The sequence below is a fragment of the Aethalodelphis obliquidens genome, unplaced genomic scaffold (assembly GCF_003676395.1).
Source record: "Aethalodelphis obliquidens isolate GAN/ISIS:26980383/991018 unplaced genomic scaffold, ASM367639v1 scaffold2, whole genome shotgun sequence".
Lineage (NCBI taxonomy): Eukaryota > Metazoa > Chordata > Mammalia > Artiodactyla > Delphinidae > Aethalodelphis > Aethalodelphis obliquidens.
Genome location: NW_020837946.1, coordinates 77839130 through 77859628, shown reverse-complemented (window position 1 = coordinate 77859628; position 20499 = coordinate 77839130). Strand labels below are relative to the sequence as shown.

General features: G+C 34.7%; 1 protein-coding gene across 6 annotated transcripts in view; it reads right to left on the bottom strand.

Moving 5' to 3' along the window:
- Positions 1-562: 562 nt before the first annotated feature.
- Positions 563-20499, bottom strand: part of STAM2 (signal transducing adaptor molecule 2) — a 51062-nt gene continuing 31125 nt past the window's right edge. For 3 of the 6 annotated variants that reach the window (XM_027131348.1, XM_027131355.1, XM_027131352.1), the window contains exons 6-14: positions 19017-19086; positions 18294-18480; positions 14810-14904; positions 12690-12772; positions 12468-12555; positions 11442-11496; positions 7480-7633; positions 4721-4890; positions 563-3241 (exon numbers count right to left, since the gene is read on the bottom strand). In XM_027131348.1, coding sequence (XP_026987149.1) covers positions 3010-3241; positions 4721-4890; positions 7480-7633; positions 11442-11496; positions 12468-12555; positions 12690-12772; positions 14810-14904; positions 18294-18480; positions 19017-19086 — 1134 coding nt within the window. In that variant the 3' untranslated portion in view covers positions 563-3009. Of the gene's footprint in view, positions 3242-4720; positions 4891-5259; positions 5402-5875; positions 6081-7479; positions 7634-11441; positions 11497-12467; positions 12556-12689; positions 12773-14809; positions 14905-18293; positions 18481-19016; positions 19087-20499 lie in introns of those variants that run through there. The other 3 variants (XM_027131350.1, XR_003438131.1, XM_027131359.1) reach the window with 3 other exon arrangements.

Here is a 20499-nt window from a genome sequence, read left to right as displayed (position 1 = left end):
GCATGACAGACTGGTGCTATATTATTTACAATTTATTATTTACAAAAATAACTTCAGCTTTCTCATCATAATGACAATTCAATAAATCCTCTCTTAGAAGTCAGGGGCCTTGACACTTACAATTTTTACTAAGAAAAACTTGCTTTTTAAATCTTTAAGCCATAATTTTTTTTAACATCTAATAATCAATTTTTTAAAAAATTTGGACAATGAAACTATAACTATCTTCAAAAATTTACAGTGAAATTTGTTACGTAGTCAAGTATCAACTCCTAGTTGATATATTATAATTATTTAATGTTCAGGTAATTTTATAAACAAATTACCAAATTATAAGACAATACTGATAGACCATACATTTTCCAAACTATAAGAACATATCCTACTTTATACAGTTTAACATCCAGGGGAAATTTTTCCTACATTAGCGAAAATTAATTTTATTATAAATTTTCAGGAATTCTTTCTAATGTACCAAGATACAATATGAAAAAGCAGAAGTTATTTTTATTTTTTATATAAACCTATGAACCTAATGTAGAAATTTGATGTTAGACAATTCCTTTGGCAGAAAACATTTAATTATAAACAGGTCTTAAATACAATCCATAAGATCATGAAAAAGAAAGAAAAATAACAACCCTGTGTTTCTTATTAACACCAAAAATATCATCTCAGTACACAGATTCAATAACGTTTTTATACTATCAACAACCTGCAACACAAAATTCATTACAGTATGGCAAAAATAATTTTTAATTTAAAAGGGAGAAGAAACTTCTGGATGTATAAAATTTCACTGCTAAATGCCAATATACACTATATACATGTTGCATGTTATATCATTACAAAACTACATTAGGTGAACTTAAATGGCAGATCCCGATTTAGTGGGTGTGCAGTATTTATTCTACTTCAAAGACTTATACAGAATTAAGCTTTTACAACTCAGATCACAATTATACATGAATTATTTACACAAACATTAAAATAACTTTATTAAATATTGTTTGGGGGAAAAATAAGATTTTCCATATATATGCAAACATTAATTATTATTAAGAGCAGCTTTGTAAATGTTTTTTATGTTTTGTTTTCTTTAAAGAATAGAAGATTCATTTCCAAAAAAGTAAGGTGCCATTTTAGAATTTTTTATAAGTATATAATTGAATTCACATAGAAGGAAAATACTGGATAAAAAACAGAACAGAGACATGAAAGGTTAAGTTTCTTTCCAGTTACTTGTACCTGAAATAAGACAATGACAGAAATTGGGCTTTCAAATACTGCTTGTTTTTCCCTTTACATGTAGACCAAGTAGTATACATAAGACTATTTTGTTCTAATATACAGTTTCTTTGAAAAAGGAACATACTTATAATCAAATTTCTGTAACTACATAAATGACAAAAATTTCCAGAGTACTGTCTTCAAACGGATTCTTGGTAGAAAGATTAAGGGCTTTCTTTAAAAAACAATATAGAAATCTTGCTTCCATGCAAGTTAACTTTTTTTTTTTTTGGCGGCTTGCGGGATCTTAGTTCCCCGAACCAGGGATCGAACCCGGGCCCCAGCAGTGAAAGCGCCGAGTCCTAACCACTGACCACCAGAGAATTCCCACAAGTTAACTTTTTAAAAACAAAACTTATGTCCATTGTTTTTCCCCAGTCTAAATACCATATATCTGTAAGCATATGTATTTGCATGTTGTGTTATCTAAAAAGTTGGCAGATGATGCAGTAGTGTGCAAATTTTTAGGAAAGAAAACAATCCTTATTGGTTTACTACCGAACTCCTAAAGTACATGGAATCTGTTAGCACTATAAACTCACTTTAAAACATAGGCTTCAGGAAAACTGTCTTGATGGCTTCCCTATAAAGCCATTGCCTGTTATTATTCCACAGGCTCAGGATTACTTTTGAAAGGAATGGCCAAAATTTTCAACAGTCTGGCATACCAGTGGTACTCAAATCATCTCTTTAAAAGAACAACATCAATAAAAACACACATCATCCACACTTGGTATATATATCACATCAAATTATTAGGAATGTCTCATAGCTTAAATTCACATATACTCTGTAAAAAGGGAATGCAGCATCTCTGCACACCACACTACAGGAAAACAAAACAAACAAAAAAACTGACCATACCTTCATTAGAGAATGGCCAAAATCACTTGAAAAGGTCATTAGTGGCAATTCTAAATGCCAAGGAAGCCTGTAGGAAAAGAAATCGTTTTTTTCCAGGGAATGGAAATGTTTTGTGGGGCATTCCTCAGCCCACTTGTTGGCATGACTGGGGGACTGGCTAAATGCTTTATCACACAACTGCATTTACATGGTCTTCACTGATAATAACAGAAAACATTTTTGTTCCTCCCAAAGTGCTCTTGCTTCTGTAGACAATTATATGCTAATTACTACTCAACACACCACTGAGAGCAAAACTGACAGTACTGCAAACACAACTACAATTTAAGAAGCCAAAGGAAATATGTAGGGAAGCTAGCGTACACAAAAACATGTTTGCCTTTTAAAATAATGATGGGTGGGAAACTCTGAAAAAAAAATATGCAGACAAAAAATACTTAAACGTTTCAGTGCTCTCCCAATTACCATATTTTAGGGGTAAATGGTGGTTTCTTTATACGCTCCTATGTCATGTTGTTTAGTGTCATAAGGCTACTTACTGGTTGTCCAGATTTGTGTAGAGAGATTTGAAAGTAAGAAAAAACTAACTGGAAGGAACCTGAAGCTGCCTCTCATCAAAAATTTGACCTCAAACAAGTTGGGACTGAAAAAACCTTTTATGGCCTGTTAGAGTAAAATACGTTTCTGAGCTTTATTCATGGGCCTTTTGAGCTGAGAAAAATTTTTTTTCTTCTTTTAATATTTTCAGATTACAATCACAAGGGTCAAGTAGTACACTTAGGAAGGCTTTCAAGAAAATGCTTGGTTTGTTTTTTTTTGTTTGTTTTTTTGTTTTTTTTTTTGCTTGGTTTGTTTTTAAAGGAGAGGCTGCTGCTGAGGGTAATCTGTTTGCTGCTGTGAAACTGAATGAGCTGGAGCTGCCACTGCAAAGCCTGCCGACCGCGGCAAACTGGAAGTAGTGCTCTGGTGAGATGACAGATCCACAGACATCCCCATTTGCTGCGTGTAAGCAGCTGCACCAGTAGCTGATTGAAGGTGAGAGTTCTGATTCATGTAAGTAGGATTGGAAACAGTGTCTTGTCCAGCACTACAAACAAAATTTTAAAAAGAAAACCATAATTACTTTATCTAAGTTACGGTCAGAGATCAATCATCATGAGAAAATAAAAATGTCTTTTCCGTCTCTTTAAGTTTATATACCTCTACTATTCCGATTATGATTTAACTACTCCAGCTATCCAATACTGTTAATGTAATTTTTATATTTGGGAAGAAGAAAGTACTCAAAAAGAAATAAAATATAGGCTTATACGGCCTATCTAATTCTGTTTTCTCCAAAATCTCTCACGGAAAACATTTAGAAATCTTTTGAGGAGACGCAGATTGTTTCTGATGCTGGCGTCCTTGGCCAGCTGCAATGAGAACAAAACCCCGGCTCAAGTACACCCTCAGCCCATTTTCTCCCTTCCCTCTTCTCTCGATCAGCACAGAGGAGACCACTATTCCTCACCCACTCTTTATACTTTCCTTTGGTAGGGCACTTTCAAAGCTGCCCGGGATAGCTTAACCTGAATCCCTACATAAAAATAATAAAGGCAGGGAGAACATGTAATCCACATAGGGTCCTGAATCTACCCTCAAAATAGTCCTGACCTATAGTTTACTTATTGACACTATACAAAAACAAAACAAAACCCCCAAAACCCCACTAAGTTGAAAAGTCACACCAAATCGCAGGACTTTCATTTGTTCCTGTAATTACTATAGCATATCTTATAAAAGATATATAATTTTTAAATGCACCAAATACACTGCTTCAATATAGGAGGATTAATGTCTATACTCGTCCAAAAACGAGTAATGTCTATACTCGTTTTTCTCTCTGTAATTCCTAGTGTCACCCAGGATAACAAAATTTTTACATTTTAACTTAATCAAACACCAGTACCAACAGATTTATTTAATTTCCAGATAATGTCTAAAATTTATACACATGGAATTTAAGATTGGGAAGAGACCTTACAAATCATTACACGTGACTGTACTGAATAAACATTTTGTGTGGTTAAGCAAACTTAACAGAAGGCAAGATTTAAACATGTTTTTCAGAATAGAAGTTAGTATGAAAACTTAGACTACAAATTCCACAGCTCAAACACACTTCTTTTTAAGAGTCAAAGTAACAAAAGTTTTCTGATTTTTAGGAGTACATGCTCCTAAAATATGTCTGGGACTACTTTACTAGGCTGATTAGAGCACCATGCTAAGTATACCCTTACAGGACCCAAGTACAGGCTTGGGTCCTGTAAGGGACAGTTAGCTTTATTTTGTCCCGGGGACCCAGACCATAAGCCAGGTCTAGGCACCATCTCAGTATGGTTAACAAAGCTAAGACAGCACCATTCCAATTTCATGGGATCTTGAATGGGAAGTTCTACAACTTCATCTCAATAGCAAAAGAGGGCACTATTATTATAAAGAGAAGGGTCTAATTATTCTCATTCTGAAAATCTGTGAAAATTTAATGCATATAATTACAAAATTAACACAGCTCCCAAACACTCACCTTAAATACGGAGTTGGAGCAGGCTGTGTTGTCACTGAGGAATTCACATTTGGAGGCAGCGATCTCAGTGGACCGATTTGATCTGGTCCTAGGCTGTAGCTTTGGGCAACAGTGACTTGGTGAATACTTTGACCCATATAGTTTGCACCATGTGGTTGAACTGGATATGTCTATTAACCAAAGAGAAAAAGTTGACTTACTGATCTCCCAAACAACTACCTAGCAATTCATTTAAAACTTTAAAAGACTTAAATGAAATAAAATGTTATACTTCTTTGGGGAGCAATCTGATTCTACCAATCTATCCACCCTAGTATAAAAAGCGAAGCGCTTCCAAATCACAGTGCCAAATCTATGGAAATTTATGATTTACTTGTTCTTTTATTTTGCAGGGGGTTGAAAGGAAGGGAGGTGGTGTACTTTTAAGGAGCACGTTGGAATCCACCCAGGTTGCCTATTACTAAGTAACATGTCTTGCTGAAGAGCCACAGAAAACTATATACTCCCTTGAAGGGCAGCACAGTATCACTTCAAGTTACCATCAGAGAGATGACCTTCTTCACCCCCATCTCAGGTGACTTATTCAACTTCTTAAGAATGAAACTTAAAAGAGCAAGTTGAAGAATAAATGGTATCAAGGCAGAGTGCAGGCCCTCTCTGCCAATGCCTCCTTCATCCTGCCTGCAGGACAGATAGGACAAAAGGAAAGAAGAACTATGGGTAAAGGAGATGTACTCTTAAGAAATAGCAAAGGTCTAAGTCTCTGTGAATATTTATATGTGCCCTACTTAATTTCCAGGGTAACATACAGGATCTACCATCTGCTTACCAAATACAGCATCAAAACGATGCACGTTTAATAAATATCAATCGCTCCAGTTTTAAACTGAGCTCATTTTAAAAATTAATTTTTATTGGAGTATAGTTGCTTTACAATGTTGTGTTAGTTTCTGCTGTACAGCAAAGTGAATCAGTTATACATATACATATATCCACCTGTTTTTAGATTCTATTCCCATATACATCATTACAGAGTTTTAGGTAGAGTTCCCTGTGCTATACAGTAGGTTCTTATTAGTTATCTATTTTATATATAGTAGTGTGTATATGTCAATCCCTATGTTCCAGTTTATCCCTCCCCCCCCACCCCTTCCCCCTTGGTAACCATAAGTTTTAAACTAAGCTATTTTTAAAGCAAAGACCAATGACATGAAAATTTAGAATGCTAGAAATGCCAAATCAACTATGACATTAATAAGTACAATCATATTACCTCCTTAGCAGACACATAACAGCCCACTGACCACAGGCTGAGATGGTGGAAGCGGACCTCTTCTGCAGGTTAGGATTCCTGAGTGGCCTTCACAGATGCAATTAATGGTGTGTTACGCTAACTTTTTTTAGTACGAACTTTTTTTTTCAAATTAGAATAGGAACTTTGAATATTTCAAATGCTGTTATGCACGAATAGTACAGATAGCATCATGTGAAGACTCAAACTAGACAGAAAGCTAGCTTTTTTTTTTTTTTTGAAAGCTAGCTTTTTAAAGAAATGAGTTATGCTTAGCAAAACACAGACTGTAAATAGTATGCAACTAAACAGAAAAACCTGACATAGGAATAATAAATAACCCTTTACAGACACACAAAGAAGTAAATACAATACACAGTCCCATAACACAATGGCGCAAACATTTCTTTTTGTTCCATGTTCATAGCAGCAGCAGATAACTCTTTGAAAACAGAAGCAATATTGAATAAACTCCAGCTGTCTTTTGCACCCAGAAATTCTTTCTATCCTCATATGTAATGACTCTTTCATCATTTTCAAAAGTTCAGGGCATGGCATATTTGATAAATGCATCTTGTCCGATGTGAGTTACCATGGTAACTATTCTTTTTTTTACTTAACAATTATGTTGTGTCAAGTCATCTAGATTATGCATCCATATTCTATCTTTTCTCCTTGGTGTCTCCTTCACACACTCCTTTACATACCAGTTTTTGTAAATTAATATGAAATTTGTTCATCCAAACTCATTCTGAATTCAATCACTAACTGGCCGAAATTTCAAAAAGGTTTCAGAATAATGGATATTGATAAAAATAAATATTCAGTTCAGCTGGGAAACACAGAAAAGGTGTAAAGTTCTGGAAAAGATGGTGTTCATGAATGGCTCATGGAACCTGCATCTATATGCCTGCATCATATATGTTATGCATGCACAATTTAAGTTGTGCATCTAAGAAAATATAAAGCATGATCTGAGAACAAAATGAGTTCTTTAATGAAGCCTTTTAATAATCATGTAAGTCAAAGAAATCTTAACAGAAATTTAAAAGAAATGTTAAATTTTGCTTGCTGAGCAACAGGAACAGCATCAGTACCTCATCTGTAGAAATTGTGACATGCCAGGCACTGTCCTAAATCAAAGGATTTATACTTACAAAAAGGATTTACACTTACATAAAGGATTTATGCTTTATATTTACAAAAGCTTATGAAGAACAGAACTCCCCTCATATATTTAATGGTCTCTTCATTATGTTATAAATGAACTAAAATGTATTTGTGAAATATCAGTGTCTTTGTAATTGTCCTGGTGAACACTAATTGTTTAGCCAACATTTTTTGACAAAGGTGAATTTTATAATGTTATTCATAGACCATAGAAATTTTAATACTATGCTTTAAAGCTTTCTTTTTTTAAATTTAAAACTTTTCTTAAATTTTGAAAAATGTTCTCAAAAATGCTCACCTGCATTGGAACTCCAGCTGATGAAGGTGGGTAATGTGCTGGATGATGGATCTTTGAATAGACTGAATATACTGGTGCTTCATTCATCAACTTGTTATATAGTTCCAGAGCTTCCAAGACTTTTACATTCAATTCAGACAATTCTGAATGCTTCCTAACATAGAAGGGAAGCACTTTAATACTCTTCAAAGTTTTTAAGTATTTTAAGCATATTTTTAATTTTTAGCAACATAAATTATTTTTAAAAATTTACCACATTTTCTACTCATATTTTAAAAGGTTCTTTATATATATGAAAGTATATTCAAAAAGGGAAAATGGGAGGAGGAATTATTTAATTCATGTAATATCTAGGCTGATATGACTTCATAATATTAGGGGAACTCCTTTCCACACCTCATAAAATGCAATCAATTCATAATTCTGGTGCTAGGAGAATGTTGTTTCTTATGTTACAGGTCTCTGTTGGAAATTCAATTACAAAGAAGAATAATTACTAAATTTAGGAAGAGTCCAAGCCTTAATTAAAAAAATCTTAGTAGAAGAAAGTCCTCAGGCAAGGCCCAGAGCCTGCTATGAAATACAATATGACTGAGATAAAAGTACATTCACAAACAAAATCACACACATTTTCATCTGCTCATACTCATGAAAGGATTAAAAAAAAAAAAAAAGAATATTATTTATCCTTGAAAATGAAAATGAAAACAATATAATGAACTAGTCTCTACTGCTTGTTTGCTGGTTTCTTCCGAAAAAGTGAGTGAAACCAGGTCCAAATAAGAACATTTTCAAATTTGCATCTTCAAATCTGCCCAAGGAACTCCAATGCAAATCCTTTTGACTTGGTACAATTTTGCCTGTTACCCTGGGAAGTACCCTGAACGGCCACTTTATCTGGCCTAAAGCACCCACAAGTCTGTTTATTAAATGTAGCTTTTTAAATATGTACACAGAGAGACTCGAGAGACAAGAGGCAAACACAGGCAGCCAGACACAGGGCTCCCAAATACATGACCTGGACTGAGTCCTGTCAGGACTTGTCACCTTTCCTCTATCAGAGACTGTTATGTCTCAAACAAACAAAAAGTGCTGTTTCCTCTCTTGCATGTGTGACAGTATAAAGGAGGTCAAACTCTATTTTCAGAAATACCAGTTATAAATCATACAGGAAGCTTCAGAAATTAGTGTCCATGCTGACAAATTTGTGACTAAGAAATAACCATAGGCAATTGGTCCACATAACCCAGTATACTGATGAATACCAGAAGAACATAGAAGGGCAGGATGACTGAGCACATTTGAGATCACCTTCCAGGATTTGAGACATAATACCAAAGAAACAAATTTTTTACTAAACTGTGCCCAACACTATCCTGGGACAGAGAAATTAGGCAGAAGGTGTGGTCCTCTCCTTCAGAAAGACTGCAACTTACTAGGAAGACAAGGCTAAGCACCTGAAAAATAGCAAATGATGTAAGACAGCATATATTTGAATGCAAAATTAAATGAAATAGGTAGGGAACAGAAGAGTTTAGAGGAGGGGATTAATTTGACTGAAAAGGCTTTAGGGAGAAGCTGGGACTTAAGCTGGCACCTGAGGAAGGATGGAGAGGCCAAGCAAAAAAAGGAAGGCTAAGTCAGGTCAGTGGGACAGTGTGAATTAAGGCAAGTGAAAGGAACGAGAAGGGTACACGAGGGAAGAATGAAGAGGGTAATTTGATTAAGGTGGTAGAAAACGGTTTTCGGAAGGTAGAAGGAAAGAACGTTAGAACAGCCTGGAACATAGTTAAGTTCAAGCTATGGATCTCTCTTCAATAACTCTATGTACACTTTTTTGGGGTTAATTTATATTGTTTACACAATATAATTTCCTAGTGTGATAAATGCTACAAAATTTCATTCTGTACAATGACAGACAGAAATGAAATGTAAAATTTTAAATTCTGACAGTAAAGTTGTTTTTCTTTTAAGGAAAAACAAACTGACAATGATCCATTCAAGTGAAGAAGCAATATTTTATTCATCTCTGAATGTTTGACAAAGGTAAATAGTCAATAAAAATTTGTTGCAGAACAGCAAGCATTTTCCAGAACAGGAGATGCATCTGCAGTTAGTGGGCATGGAATGGAAAATGCCAGCTGGCCCATTCAGGAACTGAAATTGAAGAGAGAACTGGTTAACAGGTGAGCTTTCACTCAAAAAATTAACTCATATCAGAAAATATCACTCTAATTTTTAATTGTTCTAGACCTTTTTCTCTGAAGATATTCTTTTTTATCAACAAAAATAAAATTATACTGTCATATCTTCGGTTTTTTTTTTCATTATATAGCATGACATCTTTCCATGTCAATAGATATTTATCAGTGGTAATGCTTTTTATTGTAGAATGTATGGATGTAGAATACTTTTTAAACCAATTTCACATTGAAAGACATTTTAGGGCTTCCCCGGTGGCGCAGTGGTTAAGAATCCACCTCCAATGCAGGGGATACAGGTTCGAGCCCTGGTCCCGGAAGATCCCACATGCCGCGGAGCAACTAAGCCCCTGTGCCACAACTACTGAGCCTGCGCTCTAGAGTCCATGAGCCACAACTACTGAAGCCCGCGCGCCTAGAGCCCGTGCTCTGCAACAAGAGAAGCCACTGCAATGAGAAGCCTGAGCACTGCAACAAAGAGTAGCCCCCGCTCACTGCTACTAGAGAAAGTCCGCGCACAGCAACAAAGACCCAATGCAGCCAAAAATAAATAAATAAAAATTAAGGGGAAAAAAAGAGTTATTTTAGTTACTTTCAAGTTTGTTATAAATAACACTGTGAAGAACACTCTAAGAGGTAAATCTTTGCATATATCCCTATGTATTTAGTATCGCTGGGTTAAAAGATATAGACTATGTTTAGGCTCCAGAAAGGTTTATAATAATTGCACCCCTAACCACACCTAAGATAATACTATCTTTCTTTTTAATCTTTCCCATTTGATTATTCACTGACCATTAACATGCCTTCAATGAAACCAAAGTAACAGATGTATAGGTAGATATTCAATGCTTTCTCCAAAATAAGACCAATAAAATGTGATGAAACTGCTACCATCATTTCATTTACTGCGACAGGGATTTATTTTTCATTTCTGTAGAAAATACAACAAATTTACAAAAAAAAAGTCTCAGGGAACAAAGATTATAATCTTCAGTGACTAGAAAAAAATCTTGCTGCTACTACTCTTCTCTGGTAAAGGTAGATAAGAAGTAAAGTAGTTCCTGTTCTTGTGCTGTTTTGTACACAAGTTCAGTAAACAGAAAGGGAGGATGGTGGAGCACTAAAGCCTTCTTCCTTGTCTGCCATTCACTACGGCTGCCCCCTCTGACTTCAGACAGAAAGCTCTGAGGAATAAGAGAAGGAGCAAAATTAAGTTAAAAGCTCAAAACCCTGACAGTCTGTCTTTCAGTGCTAGTATTTTTAAGGAAGTGTAAGACTAGATAGGATAATGAAATTAAAAGGACAACAGAGATACAGAAATACAGGGAACAAAAATGAGAACAGAAGGTATATACACTGGATTTAGAGTCACAAACACATAGGAAATTTCATTTGAAAGTTTTACAAATACTACTTCTCATTATATAACAAAACAATGCTTGCCTAAGATCCCTATTCCCATTTTTGTGCTTTATTCTTCACAACTCATTATCTCTCAACTCCAGCCCAAGTAGGAAAAGGAAGACTGGCACTGTAAGAGCTGGAGTCTATCATTCTGCATGTAATATATTGCCATGAAAAAAACTGCACCAAAATCAAAAGTACCATTCTGCTATTAGTTTGTAAGAGTTTTGGAAACTGAGAAACAATTTCAAAAGATTGGAACAGTTCCACAAAAACTCCCTAGCTTAAAGTTCTGCCAAAAACAAGTAAACTTAGGAAAACTATATTTGTTATTTCCTGCATGAAGAATCTCACCTATCAATCTCTTCAAGTTTTTCATCTATCATTGGACCCATCCGTTGGCAGATATCTGTAAATACAAAAATATTTTAAAATCTTGAAACTAAAAACCAGTTTAAGTCAATTTCAAAAATTTTGAACAACAGAGCACCATATGCAACACCATGCAAAATACAAAGAGAATTAAGTTTATGCTAGAGAAGGTACTATAAAAGACCAAATTTAATACTATTCAGCATCAACATTAATATCATGTGACCAAGGCAAAGTCAAAATCAGAACAGAAATCCCACCATGTTCTCTGGAAGTACTAAGTTTGCAGACTGAAATTTGGAGTTACCTCAAAAATTTTAAAAATACCTAGAAAACTATTATTAGCTAAAGTAAAAGGAATTTGAGTCACAGTGTATAAAATATGTAATTAAGTACAGATTAGATATGAACATTTTTCATTTATTTAAGCCATTTCAAAATAAAACATTTTATATATCTCCAAATGTAAACATTGATACAATAGCATAATATTATATATTCATAACCAGGCTTTCTTCCATAAAAAAATTTAATTCCATTTATCACAGAGATTTTTCTCCCAATGGATTAAAAAAGACATAAAGACATTTGTTTTGTTTCAGATTTCTTAGAGACTAAAAAGACACATCAGCATGCATCAAATAACTGCATTACAAAGTTAACACAGATCATGTATAATTTTGACATTTAAAGTTACGACACAAGAGAATTAAAAGAGGAATAAGAATTTCGAACATTTTGACTCAATTAATATGCTGTTATTTCTAATTCTGTCCTTTTTTGGACTGCAAATTTCACTAGTGATATTACAGAAAAGCAAAGACTTCTTCACTAGACAGGATAGGCAGTTTTACAGCAACATCTTCTAAGTAATATGTTTACTCATTTACTACACCAGTCTTATTTCCCACCAGAGATTTCTAAACTCTGGAAGCAACCCAAGGCAGAAGAAATTTAAGACATTATAAATAGCTAAAACATTAAATGACATTAATCCCTAATATTCACCTTCTAAGTCCAAGAGGTCTTGGGAGTCTGGTTTTGAATCTGTTGGATCTATACTCTGCAATACTTGCAGGGCTCTATCCATCTTATCCTAAAAAAGTAATAGGACACTTTACAAAGAGTTTTAATTTCAATGATAATAAAAATTACTCTTTCCAAGCATTCTCAAGGATAATACATTTTAAGTCTCAACAGTTTAACCATTAAACAAAAGAAGGATCCTACCTCATCTATATAAACAGGCTCAGGCTCTGATTTCTTAATTTCCTCCTCTTCATCATCAATTACATTCAATTTGTCCACAGCTGCTATGGAAACAAAGTAAACTTTAAGTTCCTTAGTATTTACTTTGGTATTTTAGTCATTAATTTATAAGTAGCCTGTGATTATCCATAAGAAAATGGAAACCCTTTAAATAATCATCACATTTCATAATCAATATAAATTATTACGTATGTTCACTCATTCATGCCACAACCATTTATTTAGCCCTTACTACGTGCCAGGCATTGTTCTAGGCATTGGAAATACACCAATGAATAAAGCAGATAAGAATCCCTGCCCTGATGGAACTTACATTCTAGAGGAACAAGTAAGCAATTCATGGGAACTGTCATTACAGACACTTTCCTGAGAACTGAGTGTTATCACTAGGGTGAATATATATATATGAGAGAGTAGACAGAGTATTATCTAATTAGCTCATTTCAGAGTTAAATCTATGAACAACTTCTACACTCTTTCCTTGCTATAAAAAATTATTTTCTATATGTACAAAAAAATAGACTTGATTTCAACCTAACTTTGATAACGGTTAAAGCAACACAAAACAGAAACTTTTCCTAGGAAAAAGAAGGCTGAAAAATAACTTACAAACATACATATACAAAAAACTATTTAAATGCTCACTGGAGTACTGCTATAATGTACTATATTTTAATAAAGTAAATTTTAGTAAAAAAAATTAAAATCAAAGTTTATATAACCAAAGAACTTATAAGTCCCAACAGTTATTTCAAATATTTGGCTAACTTTCAAATATGCCCTAAGGAGCAGACCTCAGCATAACATGAGGACTTACTGAAAACCCCAAATATTTTTTCCTTTTAAAACTGCAGCTCAATCTCTCTAGCCTATGCCAAGGGGAAATCACCATAGTATAGGATTCCCTGAGCGTGGTCTATCAAGTTATTAAAACTAGTGTCTCTAATTTTCATACCTACTTAGAGAGTCAGACTAGAGGAATAAAAAGTATAAATAGTGGCAGAGTACTCAGTATTCATCTCTCTACACTTCATTTTAATTGAATGCATCACCCTACCCATACAAAGATGATGTTACACACAGTGCAGAGAGTTTTCAATTTAAGTTCTTTCTCTAGAACTATAAGGATTAGAAGCAGTATGTCCAGCAGTGAGTCAGTTAGTACAAGTACATTCTAACGGCAGACTAGCTGACTTTAGTATCCTGGCTGTCACCTACTAGCCACATAACCTCAGCATCAGTTTCCTTATCTGTAAAATGAGGTAACAAAAGTACCTATCTCACAGACTTATGAACATTAAACGAAATAGTGCAAGCAAAAGATTTGGCTTAACACCTGACAAATGAGTGCTTAAACACCACTGAGCAATTCTATTTTTGATCCTCACCATCACTAGTGTTATCATCAGCTATTCTTTACACTCAGCTCCCCCCAACTCCCTGCCTGCCTAACAAATGGAAGCTTTCTCTGTATGGTTGGCAGCAGCTGAGGGGAACGGTCTATGGCTGCAAAACTGAGTGAAGTTCAGAAGATCTGAACTAGGGACCTACTGCCTTGATTACATGACTTTGTTATTGTTCTGAGTTCGCTAGGATCAAATCAAGGTGAGGAAAAGTCTAAAACTTAGGCGTACTCCTAACCCCTGTAATCACACTCAGCACTTGTCAACCAGTTCTCCCAACCACCACCCCACCCCCAGCCCGCTTTGATACTGTGCTTCAGTGATGAATAAAACAAATATTTGTTTGTACTGAACAAACACATACTGCCTCTTAAACTATAATTACATTGATTTAAATATTTACATGGTCAAGCACAGCTTATTTTATGCCTTAATTGTACCTCTGTACATTAGCTCTCAAAGGATTTAAAATATAATGTTAAGGAAATAACTCTTGGAATTGACCTGGGATAAGTTAATGCCTTAATTTGGTAAGCAGTATGTTACACTGTATTCCTTATAAATAAATGATTTAAAACAAGAGTTAAATGCCAATCTACTTTATATTTCAAACTGAACCACAAAATTCAAGTTAAAAAAAACTTCAATAGATTCAACCTTCCCTCAGACTTAACTTACCTGCCTCAGGTTCTATGTTTAAATTAGTTGTTACAAAATTAGATGGGAAGAGTCCTATTCCTCTGTGATTTTCTCCTTTCCACCAATTGGCATCACTGAAAATACAGTACAAAAATGTCACTTGTTACTCTACATTTCAGTACACTAATGTCAAGAGTAATTAAGATAAAAATTAAATTTAGCCTACTTTGAAAATACCAGCTCAAATCCCACTATATTTAAATGTAGTTCTTCTTAAACTTAATAGGAACTATAAAAAAGCACAAATAAAACAAAACATCCATACTCCCATACTTAAATTTAGAACCAATCAGCAACTGGTCATATTTGATTCTGGGCCTTAAAAAAAATCAAAACATTATAAATAACACTGAAGTTTCCTTTATCAACATCCCCAAGTCCCAAACTCACATCCATCTTTCATACCACCACTATCAAGTTGGTATGTCACCTTCCTTCAAGTGTATTTTTTATTCTTTTACTATATCTATATAGTAAACTCTATAGATATAAATATCTATATATCTATAGATATCTATATACCTATAGATATCTATAGTCAGCTCTATAGATATAAATACTAGTCATTATAGATCTTTTAAATTTTATGTCAATACTTTCAGCTCTTGCTTATTCCTTTTAAAGATGCATCACACAAACATGGCATATTTGATTTATCCATCCCCATACAGGCGGACATTTAGGTTATTTCCAGTCTTTCACCCTTATGAAGATTGGGGCAATAATCATTCTAGATTTTAGGGCGTACATGCAACAATTCTCTAGCTTATTCACAGACATGGACTTGCAGGGCCACAGAACACGTTACTAGTATTGCCAAATGTTCCCTAAAGTGGTTGTGGCAATTCACCATCCTCCTTTCCCTCAGCAGTGTGTGAGAATGTCATTTCTGCTCACACGTGTTAACTGTCCAATCAACACATGATGTCACACAGGAGAAATCATCTCACTGCTGTGCTCATCTGCACTTCTGAGCATCCAAAATGCCTCTTCTGTAAACTGCTCGTTCATACCTTCTGTCCACTTTTCGTTTTCTACTGGGTCATTTGTCTCTTTTCATGGATATGTAGGAGTTCTGTACATATTCTGATTAGCATTTGTTTGTCTGCATTATGCAAATACCTTCTCTCAAACTGTCACTGTCTTTTAACATATGCTTACAGTTTTATTGCATGTTGTTTTCTGTTTCTATAATCAAATTTAGCAACCTTTTATGGTTTACACTTTTTAATTTTTTTTTATTTTTTAAAATATTTATTTATCTGGTTGTGCTGGGTCTTAGTTGCAGCAGGTGGGCTCCTTAGTTGCAGCACGTGGGCTCCTTTAGTTGCGACACATGGGCTCCTCAGTTGCGGTAGGTGGGCTCCTTAGTTGTGGCATGTGAACTCTTATTTGCGGCATGCATGTGGTATCTAGTTCCCTGACCAGGGATCGAATCCCTGCATTGGGACCATGAAGTCTTATCCACTGCACCACCAGGGAAGTCCCTACACTTTTTTTTTTTTTTTTGTGGTACGCGGGCTTCTCACTGCTGTGGCCTCTTCTGTTGCAGAGCACAGGCTCAGCAGCCATGGATCACGGGCCCAGCCGCTCCGCGGCATGTGGGATCTTCCCAGACCGGGGCACGAACCTGCGTCCCCTGCATCGGCAGGCGGACTCCCAACCACTGCGCCACCAGGGAAGCCCCCTACACTTTTTTAAAAAAGAAATCTTTCTCTATCCTTGAACTCCTATTCTCCTATATATTTGTTTAATAGTTTCAGGTTTTCCTTTATATCCCTCTCCCACGTTTAGTTCTTTAATTTATTTGGAATGAAATTTTATGTACTGTGTGAAGCTGAATCAAATTTTATTTATACTGCACAAAAACTTAATAGTACACCAATTTTTCTACTGATTTATGATAGCCTATCTTTCAAACAGCAAGCTGCTATCTTTCATGAGCCTATTTTTGGATTCCATCCTGTTGCAACAGTCTATGTATTTATTTACTACAGCTTGTTAATATGCCTTGATACTTGGCAGGGTAAGTACCTTCCCTACGTTACTGTATACCTTCACATTTCCATATTAATGTTAAAATTAAAATGTTTTCAAGTTCTCTAAAAAAAAGTCTTATTGGGCTTTTAATTGGAAATGCACTGTTTATACATTAACATTGGAAAAATTAAATCTTTACAATATTAAGGTTTCTTCACCATAAACATGGTATCTCTCTCCATTTATATTTACATAAATATATTACATATATTTATATTCCTTTGTATCTTTCAAAGAATTTTATAATTTTTTCCATAAAGTCCTTATGTACCTTTGTTAGGTTTATTTATTCCTCAATCATTTATAATTTTTGTGACTATAGAGAATGACATTTTTTTCTACTACATTTTCTAAATAGTTGTGATTAAAGCATACCACTGATTTTTGTATACTGAGCTTATATCCAACAACCTGATGAACTCTTATCAGTTTTAACAGTTTGATCATTGATTCTCTTGGACCTTGTAAATGGACAGCCACAGAATCTGGAAATGATAATTTTGTCTATTCCTTTCCAAACACCTGAAATAGACCCCCTGGATAAGCCTTCTTTCCTAGATGCTTGTACCAGGTGTGATTCTGCTTTCTTCTGGACCCCAACGTTACCTCTTATGGCATTCACAATCTGCATCCCACCTAATTACCTCTAACTTTAACTTCCTTACTTTATTCTAGGTTTCATGAAGAAAGAACTGTGCCCTCGGTCACTTTTTTATTATAAACACAGCTTATTTACATAACATTTTCTCAATAAATATTTACTGTAGCAAAGTAAAATGATTTTATGTATCTACACATTTAAAAATATACTAATGTATCCTTACTAAGTTACTTATAATGGATACCAAATACATTTGCAATCTCTCTTCACAGCAACAAGCTATGAGGTCTCACTCTTGCTAAATTTCATCAATTTCTTTTAAAAGCAAAGTAAAATAGACTTAGGCCCAATACAGACAGATCTATTCTTTATTACAACTTTAAGTGATAGAGAAATTGCGAGGGAGAGGCAGTAGCAGATTAAGAATTGCGGAGGAGCTGAGTAGTTTTTGGTTGCACTGATCAAAGGTAATATAACTATATCTCTTCCTAAAGTTTTTTTTTGCCAGTAATTTTAGAATATACAACTCCTAATATAAATGCCATTCAGATGACTGAATATTTCTGTTTCCCAATTGTGATAATAAACAATATTATTTAATACATTTTTAATCCAAGATCTAAAGAATACTTTATTACCAAATTTAACAAAAGAATAAGAAACTCACACTACCCAGTCTAATTTGAGAAAAAAATAACTAAGGTAGAAAAGGTTCTAGTACGATTTAAATACACCAAAGTCAAAAGCTGAATATCCAGCATTCTAAATTAAGGGTATTATACTTAATAACTTCAAAATATTCAAGAAATATTTAAAACATACCTGTCATCCAAAACAATAATAATTTCACCATGTTTAAAGGTGAGTTCATTGTCCTCCACAGCTTCAAAATCATATAAAGCTCTCACTTTCCTTGCAACTTTATTATTTGATGGAATTTCTGCAGATGGATATAAAGATTTTGTCTCTGTGTGCTGCTGCTTCTGCTCTTGCAATGATAATTCAATAGCTAGTTTGAAAAATTAAAATACAAAAAACAAGACAGCCAGAATTAATTCTTATTTTTTAAAACTTTAATAAGAAATATTACATAATGTACTATTTAATAAGAATAAATCAAGTGAATATCTTATTTGTCCAGTTGAACGCTAAACAATTAGCTTTTGTGGGGGCAGGAAGGGGAGAGGGGACAGGGCAGAGAACCATGACATTTTTTAAAATAAGTTTTTGCTCATTCCTTATTATCACAGTCTGTCATATATAGCAGCTATTATTTTTACAGCAAACAGATTGTGACATTATAATATGGGTAGCTTTCCATATAGGACAAGTCATGAACATATTTCTGTGCTTGACTCATAACTTTGGCATTAAAGAAAAGGTGAAATGTAATCTCGTCAAAGGTAGGACATTAAATACATGTTACTGACAACGCTTATGAGTTCAATCAATCTTATATCTCGTCAATTGTTTCTCTTACTTTTCAGACTCCACTAGTTTTTAGGTTAGCAACACTAAATTACACGTGCATGATCCTTTATTTACCTTTAGCTATATCCTCATCTTCTTTGTTTTTGTTCAATGACGTACCATTCTTGGCAGCAACTGAGACGGTCTGTAATGTATGAGTAAAATGAACACAACTACCTTTTCAAGGAAAACACAAGCTCTATGATTATTCGCTCATGCTAATTAAAAAGTTAATTAAGTTCCACTTAAAAGTGAAGGTCTTTGTGATAATATTAAGTAGTTGTTTTCAAGCACTAAAACAGAACATCAGAATTTTCAAGAAAACATTAAAAAAATCACAAAGGGCACGAACCGGCTTACATTTTGCATAAATCTTAGTATCTGACACAGAACCTGGCATACAGAAAGTACTTAAATATGAATCTTTCCTGATTGCCCTTCCTGATCTCAGTGGTCCAAGGTCTCTCATTCAGTGAGAGGTGCTATACTGCTAGAGGCACAGGGCTATGCGAGCAGTAGAAGCAAGAAGCCATGATAATGACTGAAGAAAAGAGGAGGGAGGACGCAGACAAAAGGTGCAGCTCTAGGCATACACGTTAAGCCCCCTTTTACTACTCATTGTGTTTGAATGGTGGTGGCTCTTCAGGCATAGCAGAGGACTAAGGAAGGTCATGGTTAAACTTAAAGGCATGGAAGACAGAGATGTCCAGGATTCTGAACCATCAACCAGTTCTTTAACACAGATTTTTGAGAATGACCTGCAGAAAGGACAGAGCAGGAAAATGCTAGACTTTTGTTACTTATAAGGTTTTTATCTCAAAATTCTATCTTGAACCCTTAGGCCTGGTCAGCTATAAAGGTTCTTTTTGTGTCTTCAGTCTACAGTCCAAAATTTAAAAAAAATATACAGTACTTCTCTTAGTCTCTTTGCCTAGCCCACATCCTGGAAAAGAAGAGGCACTGAGAGCAAAAGCCAAGACACAGTGTTTTTCTCCCACAGACTAAAAAAAACAACCTACTCTGTGACTCATCATCCCTGCTCCCACCCCTGTCCTACTAAAGCTACCCCCTACATCTCCAAATAAATTTCTCATCTTATAGTTCACCCCATCTTATATGTAAACTACACTATTCACTCCAGGCATATTCATTCTTCAACAAACAGGTCTTGAGCTTTCTCAAGTCCATGAACTGGTTCATGTCATTCCTTCCTTGATGACCTCTTTACTCCTCTCTACATACTGAAATACATTCCAGCCTAAAAATTCTACTCTTCACCTTCTTCACCATCCCAATCTGTAGTTAACCTGGCATCTAGCTTGTGTATCCCTCATCCATATTTGTCAATTATAACTAGTTATTTTTCACATGTATATAGTTACCCTCCAAATTGACTATAAATTTCTTGAACATAAGGGCTCTCTCACACATCTATGCCTTTTGCATGACTCTACATTCAGAGTAGCATTAAACAGATTATTTATGGATGATTCACTTCTCAAAGTTCTCATTTGTAGAAGTAATTCACTTGACAATTACAATGTCTACTCAATATAAG